At 36.4% G+C, this 9,670-nt stretch overlaps 2 protein-coding genes across 4 annotated transcripts; one reads left to right on the top strand and one right to left on the bottom strand.

The window, feature by feature from the left end:
• The first annotated feature begins 1,106 nt into the window (after nucleotides 1-1,106).
• LOC142555435 (DNA repair protein RAD7-like) lies at nucleotides 1,107-5,265 on the top strand. Its single transcript, XM_075666293.1, has 6 exons — nucleotides 1,107-3,058; nucleotides 3,257-3,690; nucleotides 3,782-3,943; nucleotides 4,373-4,448; nucleotides 4,680-4,835; nucleotides 4,924-5,265. The coding sequence occupies exons 1-6, from the start codon at nucleotides 1,844-1,846 to the stop codon at nucleotides 5,068-5,070; spliced, it is 2,190 nt and encodes a 729-aa protein (XP_075522408.1). The 5' UTR covers nucleotides 1,107-1,843; the 3' UTR covers nucleotides 5,071-5,265.
• Nucleotides 5,266-5,329: 64 nt separating this feature from the next.
• LOC142555437 (homeobox protein ATH1-like) lies at nucleotides 5,330-9,670 on the bottom strand. Of its 3 annotated transcripts, none has more exons than XM_075666298.1 (6): nucleotides 9,437-9,670; nucleotides 8,162-8,198; nucleotides 6,528-7,571; nucleotides 6,066-6,424; nucleotides 5,801-5,861; nucleotides 5,330-5,702 (listed from the first exon to the last, which is right to left on the bottom strand). In XM_075666298.1, exons 3-6 carry the CDS (start codon nucleotides 7,467-7,469, stop codon nucleotides 5,526-5,528), a joined length of 1,539 nt encoding a protein of 512 aa, XP_075522413.1. In that variant the 5' UTR covers nucleotides 7,470-7,571; nucleotides 8,162-8,198; nucleotides 9,437-9,670; the 3' UTR covers nucleotides 5,330-5,525. The 3 variants fall into 3 exon arrangements, with proteins under 3 accessions (XP_075522413.1, XP_075522414.1, XP_075522412.1); XM_075666299.1 differs by lacking the exon at nucleotides 9,437-9,670 and adding an exon at nucleotides 8,564-8,997 and having other exon boundaries at nucleotides 6,528-7,574; XM_075666297.1 differs by lacking the exon at nucleotides 9,437-9,670 and adding an exon at nucleotides 8,564-8,996.

Below are 9,670 nucleotides of genomic sequence, written 5' to 3' on the forward strand. Positions count from 1 at the left end.
CAAAATTGAACATTTTTTTGTATTTATTATATGTGACATGAAAGTTAATTTATATTATGTAATTTTTTTTCCACACAGACTCCTATAAGGGCACCCACATTGGTGTATTAATGGGTGATTATTAACACCCATTAATATTCATGCACCAATGTGGGAAATTCATCAGAATGAACGGCATTATTTCGCAAATAGCGACGGTTTTTCGTAAACCGTCGCAAATTGAAAAACGTCGCCTACTTGCGACGGTTTCTCAAAACCCGTCGTTACTTGAAAAACCGTCGCTATGTGCGACGCTTTCTCACAAACTCGTAAAATAATCTGCATTATTGAGAACATTGAATCTGCAATTTTTGAGAACATTGAATCTGACGGCTAGTTACATTATTGTTTACATAAATGAAACTCGTAAAATAATCAATAAAACTATTAAAATTTTGTTTTTTCATTTTTTAAATAATATTTTAAATAAAAGAGTCAACATTTTTATCATTTTTTAATAATATTTTAATGAATATTGAAATTAAGTTATTTTTAAAATAATAATACTATTTATTTTTAATAGTATTTGTTGTAAAATTTTAACAAAATTATAAAGATATTGAATTAATTAAAATTAAAAAAAATGAGTAAGTGGACAGTGAGACCCATAAATAATGAAAGTTGATATTAAATGAATGTGAGTGCGTGTTAATAATGAGAAAGTGTTAATGTAATGAATATGTAGCTCGTGGACCCCATAATTTTTGAGGAGATGGAAAGTTAATAACATAGATTAATGTGGACGGATGCGGATGCCCTAAGATAGTCCAACATTTTTATGAGACGTATCTTCGACTCATTTGTAAAAAATATAACTTATTATTATATGTATGAATCATGTAAACTCATCTAACATATAGATATTTATGAAATTATCTGACACAAAAATTTCTTTATTTTTTTTTTAAATATGAGAGTAAATAGAAAATGAGTAAATTTAAAATAATAAATTTTATGTGAGACGTTAATTTATTATAAATAAATTATTTGTATATGAGTTGATTTTAAATCCAAAACAAATTATTATTATTATTATTATTATTATTATTATTATATACATACACCTTGGCTTAGCGGCGGTGTGCGATAAAAATCGATTCTCTCTTTTGTTTTGACCAAATCTGAATTCTTCAGTGCTTTTAGCTCTGAACCCACCGATCGATCAGTATTCCATACGCTCACACACTCGAGTCTTCGTCAATGAATTTGGATGCCGTTCTTACATACATATATGCAGCTGCTCTTTTCTTGATCATCATCGGCGGAGCTGTTTTCTTCACTCGCGCATTACGTAAATGCCCTCCCGAAGGCCCTATTAATGATGCTGAACCCCTTTCATTAATTCTGTTCAAATCCTTCTCAGCACCACCCTTTCTCTTTCGTGACCCTCCACATTTTACGTTCTTTTATTTAGCATTGTTTTGTCGGAATTTGAGGGTTTTTTGTTATTTAGTTGCTGTTGCTTTTGTATGTAAGACTGGAATTCGGAACCCTTCTCGTTCTTGTAGACTCGTTGGTTTCACCTTTTTCTGTTTTCATCTGATTTGAGGGGGAGATCCCTGAAGATTTTTTGGGTTTGATTGATTTTTTAATGTGTTATTCATACTTCATAGGGTGGAGAGCCCCGCTCTGCCATTCTTTTTAGTTCATCAAGAATTGATTTCTGTCGAATTCTTTTTTTTAAAGGATTAATTTCTATCTTTTCTTTGAAACAAAACCCCTTGTTTTTCGTGGGTTTTAGTTTATGTTTGGAACATCTTCTTGTTTTTAGTAAGGATAGAAGTTAATCCGGAAGTTGGTTGGAATGAAGAGGGTGAATGAGAATGATGAGGGGATGACTAAAAACTCGGGGGTGTTCAAGAAAGGTAGATTAATGAATGCGATTGATGAATATGATGGGGTTTCGGAAGGGACTCAAGGTGAAGAAGAGAGAGTTTTTGCTGAGAATAGAGCGATAGTTTCGGCGGAAATGGATGGAAGACGGGGCTTTGCGGACAATGAAGTTTCTGGAGATTTCGGAAATTCAAATCTTGGTGGCCTGAATCGAGCTGGCAAATCTGACTTTGATTTGATGTTTGGGCATAGTGAGGAAGATATTGATCTCAACGTACCAGTTTTTCAAGGATTTACTCAGGAAGGACCCGTGATTGATCAGAGGAGAACAGAAATTATTAACCTTGTATCGGATGATAGTGATGATGAGGTGGTGATTGTGGGCTCTATTGGTGGTACTGGAGCGAAGGGTAAACAAAAGGAAATACCAATGTCTTCTGATAGCCTGGAAAATTTGAACCATGGATTAGAGATAAATCTTATGGATAATTTTGTTGACGAAAATGGTCCAGTAACTGGTGATGAGAGGAATTATGCTGGTGAAGAAGAGGGGATGGCTAATATGGAGAATTCGTGGTTATCACTCAACAGTTTCTATCCGAATGATGTTGAAGTTATGGCCAGACAACCAGAAGCATTGCCTGCAATACCGGATCAGTTTGAGCTAGAGTTGAGATATGAAGAGGAAGCATCAAGACGTAGAGCAGAAGCGACCCAAGCAATACTGAGACGAACTGCCAAACGATTTGCTCGTCCGAACTACCTTGGTGAGAGTAGTGGAAACAGATCTGATCAGGGAAAGAATTCTCCTGGCCCTTTTGCAGAAGTGCTTAAATTGGTTAGAGAAATGACTTCTAAGGGAGCGTCTCAGGATGCAATCGAGTGGAAGCCATCAGTCCAAAATCTGGATCATAGGATTAGTGCCCTGCTTGTTCCTTCTCTGTTGGACTTATCGGTGAAAGCTCTTGCAGAAAATGCTGAGGGACTAGTATCGCTTGAACTGGTACCTGATATGCTTCGTAGAAGATTAACAGACTTGTTGTGTGATACTTGTAGAATGAGTGTCCATGTTTTGAATCTTCTTGTTAAAGGATATCCAACTGAGATAAGGATAAAGAATTGTTCATGGTTAACTGATAAACAATTTCATCAGGCATTTAACAATTGTCAGACAAAAAATTTGATGGTAACTTGTCTTGCTCTTTCTTTTAGTTTGTGCTTTATTTATACCGTTCTAAGGTTGTCTTTTGAAATGTACGAGCATAGTTGCATCTTTCTTATATTATATTTATGAAAAGCCTTGTATTTTCAATTTGGATTATCTTAATATTCCCCTTCTCACAAATTGGAGGATCAAACTAATTATTTTGCAATATTGATGCAGGTGCTTCAACTTGACCTCTGTGGACAAATCATGCTTGATCTAGCATTTAGGGATATGTTATCTCGATCCTCAAATAAATTTTCTAGTTTAGCTATTATATCCCTTAGAGGTGCTTGCCGTTTATCAGACAGTGGACTTAAAGAACTTGTTTTAGCTGCACCGAATCTGCTATCTATTAATTTGGGACAGTGCCCCATTCTCACCTGTGATAGCATCAATAATATAGCAGATCTGTTGGGACCGAATTTGAGAGAACTCTATATAGATGATTGTCCGAAAATAGACGCGATGCTGATTCTTCCTGCTTTCAGAAAGTTCAAATGTTTGGAAGTGTTGTCGGTTGGAGAAATTCAAAGTGTAACAGATGAGTTTGTCAGTGAATTGATTAATTCTTGTGGACATAGTATTAAGGAATTTGATTTTGCTAACTGCCAGTAAGTTAATTTTACTTTATTTTCCATGACATCAGAATGTTTAATAGCAATTTCAAAATTAGTTTATGTTCTGACTATTATTTAACTGCAGGGAATTGACTGATTGCTCTCTAAAAACTATTGGGAGCAAATGTGTTGATCTACGTTCTTTGAATGTATCGTACCTGCATAACTTGACAGACTTGGGAATGGAGCACCTTGCCAACGGTTGTAAATCAATGCAAAAGCTCCAACTTTGCCGCAATGGGTTCAGGTTTTTGCTGATTTTCTGTTTTTTTCCCACCACAAACAAGTCTGGTTCGGTTTTATATGGCATTGGATTCTTGTGTGATTTTTAGTGATACAATACAATCACATTTGATTTAATGAAATCTGATATTTGATGATGTACTTACACATAGTGATCTCACATTTGAAACTGATCTCACCTTATCATTTGACCATGTACTTAGTCATCTTCTTTTAGAATTGTTATATATATTAGTTAAAGCACAGATAAATTTCTGGTTGGAAGTATCAGACTATCAGCCGTGCCTCGCTCCCTGAATATAATTAACTTTTTGAGGAATCAAACTATATTTCTCGGACTTTACTTGCTCTCTGAATGATTCTTGGTGGTGAACAAATATTTTCCTAGTCTTTCCCGACCAGTAATCAAATCTTTTTTATTTTCACATTTTAGCGATGAAGCTATAGCATCTTTTCTGGAAAGCTGTGGAGGATTTTTGACAGAACTGTCGTTAAATAACGTGAGAAAGGTACAAAATACCTCTCTGGATTGTTCAAAATCATTTTCCTACGTTAATTACACTAAGTGGTATTGGGCTTTATATATGTGACTTGGCCATGGCACAAGCAACTCGCCAAGAACACTTGTCGACACCCCATGACCTCGATTTTTCCTACTTTTTTTTCGGCCTCTTTTTTTTTTTTAATAATTATCATAGATTCGAATCCTGATCTGAATCCTGATCTTCCGTGTATTATAGGTTGGACCAAACACAGCCTTTTCCCTCGCTAAGTGTTCAAGAAAGTTGTTGAGTTTGGATTTATCATGGTGCCGTGGAATCACGGATGAAAGTGTTGGATTGATCGTAGATAGCTGCTCATCATTGAAGCTGCTTAAGGTGTTTGGTTGTAAGCAGGTAACACTCAACAGTATTGTTTTTCCTAGTAGCCCAAGGTTCCAAATAGCAACTTGTGGAATCCACTCGTTTGATTATGTGTTCGCAGATAACTAGTGTATTTTTGCATGGACACTCCAATCCAGTGGTGCAGATACTTGGATTAGACCTGACTCCAATACTCAACAATCTGGATTTGCTTGAGCCCGAGGAAATGTTGTTACGCTACTCCTCCCCCAATTTGAGAGACTTTTAGTTCTAGATCATGTCTTTGTTGGCAAAATAATCTTTATTTTCATCAAATGCCAAGACAAAAACGTAGATTTGACACAATTTTGTCAGTCTCCTGAGTTTGATTTTAGAGAAACAAAATTCAAGCACAGATACTTGATTTTGAAGTTGTGTTGAATTTGGATATTGGTTAAATTATATTACAGGCACACTCACAATATTTCTTGATTGGAATATGATTTTTTTACCATATAATTAATAATTACGATATAAATATTAGAGAGTTGAGACTAAAGCGGGTTACAACTGAAATCAACTGGGGTAAGTTATTCGGCTCAAAATGAAATGAGAAAACAATCAGGCGAGTTTTGAGATACAGTAGAAAGAATATCATCCAAATGACTAACTTCTACTGATCGCATGGAATAAAGATTTCTTGAAATACATCTGAATTATATGTATATACCATGTTCATACGTTTCAATCCATGGCAAACCTTCTGTTTTCAAAGTGCAGCATCTGATTTATATGGAAATTGCCATGATCAGTTTGCTCTTCACCGTTTCGACGAGCTTTCCTTCTGCTCATCTCTGCATACATTTCCTCTATCATTGGCTTCCACAGTCGAACACGAGCATTTATAAACCAATTCGAAACCTAGTCACGAAGATTTATCTGAAATTAGATATCATCACAGAAAGCAAAATTTAATAAAACTAGATCTTCGGCTAGAGGATAACAAGTTAATAGCTCACCTGGTTCCTGGTCAATCCACTTTTTATAGCCAGAAGGTGCTTCTCTGCATCTTTTGGATACCTGGATGAAATAGGAAAACACACCTCGTGTGAATGAATTCCAATTGACAAAATCAAATTCATGTCCTAAAAAACAAGTTCAACTCAAAGCCAATATCTGTTGGTAACCATCTTAGATGAATGAAAAAGATGTTTTGATATTGAAGCTGATTTGATGCTTATATAGAAGATACAACAAGGATATGCAAGTCTTAGGCAAACTTACGGGTGAAGAAAATTCTGAAACATCCACGCCCTTAAAACTGAGACGGATCTTTCAGGTAGTCCTCTTTGAGGTCTCCATAATTGAGAATCACTCTTTCTTAGCTGCTGAAGAGCCCATTGTTTTTGGATGAAAGATGTCTCGAATGACTTCTCTTCTTTCTCTTGATCTCCCCCCTTGTTAAGATTTGTTCCCATTGCAAGAATATGGCAACTAATTCTCGCCCGCAGGTTTTTGTACATTGATGAGATTGTTGGGAGAGCAAACCGAGCATGTAGATTGGGATCCAACTCGGTTACAGCATGAAATGCAGAGACTACTGTGTGGACCTCATCCATGCATCGATTGTATTGTTCATCAATCTAGTTCAATATGCACGCCCGAGAATAAGATAAACTCTTAAAATAGTATTTATGATTCGTAATCTATGTATACGTCAATTCATAGGGTAAAACACTGACTTACCATTTGCAACAAAGCCAGCATATGCTTCTTCTTTGCTTCAACCTCCAACTTGTCACTAGGAAAAATGCAATGGGAGTTCAAAACCGGGATGTTATTCCCATTATCTGCACCAGTAGTTGAATAACTTACGAGCGCGTAACAGGCAATTTCAGCAAGAATTTCTTGCATTGCTTGGAATAATCTTGATCCCAACAACGGTGATGGTTGGAAGGGCTTGTAAGAATCAAAGCTCAATGAAAGATTGTTACTGCTGCAAGATGTCTGTTCTGAGCGTTGATCTTGAATAGATGTTCCATGAACGGTAGAAGGTTGAGATGAGGCAAGACTTAGAGACAACTCATTGCTAAATCGAGAAGTTCCCCGGCTATTAGAGTTCGTGCCAGCCGTATTTTGTGATAAGATCCACTCGTTTGGGAAGGAATTCTCAGTCTGATTGAGTGGTTGAACTCCATTTCGTCCAATCACTCTCCCAACAGATTCAGGAGTAACAAATTTGTTGAGGTCCCATTTGGTGCTAGAGTCGAAGGGTAAAGTCTCATAACCATGGTTCATAGCCTCAAACGAAGAATACACCACATTGGAAGAGTCATCAAACGGATACACACAATGACCAAAATTCGGTAGCTTTTCTTGATTATCTAGTGTGACGTTTCTCGCAGATGAAAGAGCTGTAACGGGGGCGACAGTGGGAAAGGGGATCCCCTCCATAACTTGGTTTGGGTCTTGAATGTTCAAATTCCAAATTTCATCCCGATTCACAATTTGCCCACAAACGAGATTGTTCACAGCTTCTACAAAGGATACAGGTTGGGGAAATCCAGACATGACATGGTCATGGTTTAACCTGTAGACCGAATCAGAATAACCGAGGGTGGCTAGAGCTGAATTCAACGAGTTCACATCTGTAACAATAGAATGTGATTCACTTGCGTCTTTTTGCATGTTGATTGGATCCCGTTAACTCCACCAAACCAGAGAAGTAACTCAAGTTTCGTATGCTATAGCTTTTGGATCATTTCAACAGGTCCAGCTTTCAAGGCATGTCTGCTAAAGAATAAACATTCTTGTGTGTTGATTATGGACTTAAAGCTGAAAGCATGATAAGTCAGTATTCAAGTGGAAGCGTCAATTATCACAAGATAACGCCAGACAAGTCCAGTATGCTTGGTTAATGAAGAAGCTCAAATCTTAGCCATAGGAATATAGTTTTTCTCAAATGCCCCTATTTTCCAACGGACTACATTCTTTTCTCGCGCACAAACACACCAGCCATAGAAAAGCTAGAGCAAGTTGATTTGGTAACATGCAGTTAATCAGTAATCCAACAATTAAATATCAATTTTCCACATTTCTTGGATTTCCTTGAGCGTAAGAAAATATCATGCCCTGGGAATTTTTTTCAGCTGTCAATGGAGTCATGATGATAATCATAATATACAAGAAAGAGTACGGCACTACAAGAAAAGTTATTCTACGGTCGTTGCGTATTACTTTTTCTCCTTTAAAATGGAACATGAAGAGTATAATACATCTGCCTCATCAGCTACAATCATCAAGTTGAAGCAATTAAACAAATAAAACAACAGTTTCTTTTGGAGTAGAATTTATTTTCATCTAGAATTATTTAGACAAACCTGGGTTTCCTTGGAAATGCGCAGCTGATTTCAGTCCCTGAAAAAATGTAAGAGTTGAAATGATATGAAAGTATAATATTCAAAGATGCATAAGGGAGCAATTGATGGTGTGATAGCCAAGAGGTAAAAATACAAAAATTGAAGGCCTTGAATATGAAACTACATTGACCAGAACTATATGTAGGAAATCATTGGTTACCCTTTATCCCTAAACACAGTACAAATCAAAAGCCAACGACAGGGTCGAAACTAGCTGTGGTTTTTTACCATTTTACTATAAAGAATAAAGAAGTAAAAAAGCTAACGATGAACAAGAAAGTACTCAAACCCCACCATAACTCTGAAAAACAACGCAACAAGAAATGAAAGGCCAAACGCATAAAGTGAGCTGTTTTAACTCACTTGCATGAAGAAGAAAATAAAGGAAAAGAACAGTGGGATTTCATTTCATCCAAGAATTCAAAAATCCAAGAAACTGAGGATTCAGAGCCCCTGACCCCATCAAGAATCATGATCTCTAAAAAACAATTTATAGGACTTCTTTTAACACAAAAGAGAGTCATTAACCAAGGGTTTTCATTTCAAGCACTTAAAACACAAAGGGTTGTGGACTTTAAAAGGACATGCATTATGAACAAGCCCTGAAGCAATCTATCAAAAGCAAGATAGGGACTGTTACATAGCAGGAAAAATGGGCCTCACTGCAACAGAGACGTAGGGAGAAATAAGAGGATGAATAAAGCAGCGGACCCATACATTATTTACATCAACACTAAATAAGAATAAGAGCCACACAATACAGGAATGACCATCAAAACAGATGGTCAGAAATACACATAGCATGTGTATGCATAACATATATATTCAGACATACATATAGAGACAATAAATAAATAGGAAAAAAAAGATCATATCATTATGCATATACATTACTCTTTTTTGGTTCTGCAGTTCCACTCATTTCTCTGTTGCAGCCTTTTGAGGGCCCATTTTTCTTCTCTCTCTCACACACAAAACGCACACTCTGATCACTCTTGTCCCCTTATTATTTCTCATTATCTGCTACCTTCAAGCAATGATCATCACAAACAAAATATCTGGATTCTCTCTGTTCAAACCCCTGTACATGGCAGGATTTCCTTACAGCAGAAGCATTTTTCATGGGAAAAAAAAAATTGGCACTTTTCAACTGTATCATACGCATATTTATTACACAGAACATATGTGATGAGAAATGAGAGTAAAGGGAGTTAAAAGACGACATACTTTAGCTACCTGAACCAAACAACTAAAGGATTGAGGCAAGTTGATATGAAAAGAGGGTGTGAAACACTGTTGCACCAGCAGTGTACTTCCAGTGTTCTTTGGATTTAGTGAGAGAAGCGGTAATTTTTTAGAGAGAGAATCACGTCATAAGTAAAGAGCAGTAGTATATTTTTAGCATATTAGCAGTACTAAGAGGTGATGATGATGCAAGCAAAATAGGAGTGTGAAGATCTGATCGGAAGA

This window comes from Primulina tabacum, chromosome 9 (genome assembly GCF_025594145.1).
Source record: "Primulina tabacum isolate GXHZ01 chromosome 9, ASM2559414v2, whole genome shotgun sequence".
Lineage (NCBI taxonomy): Eukaryota > Viridiplantae > Streptophyta > Magnoliopsida > Lamiales > Gesneriaceae > Primulina > Primulina tabacum.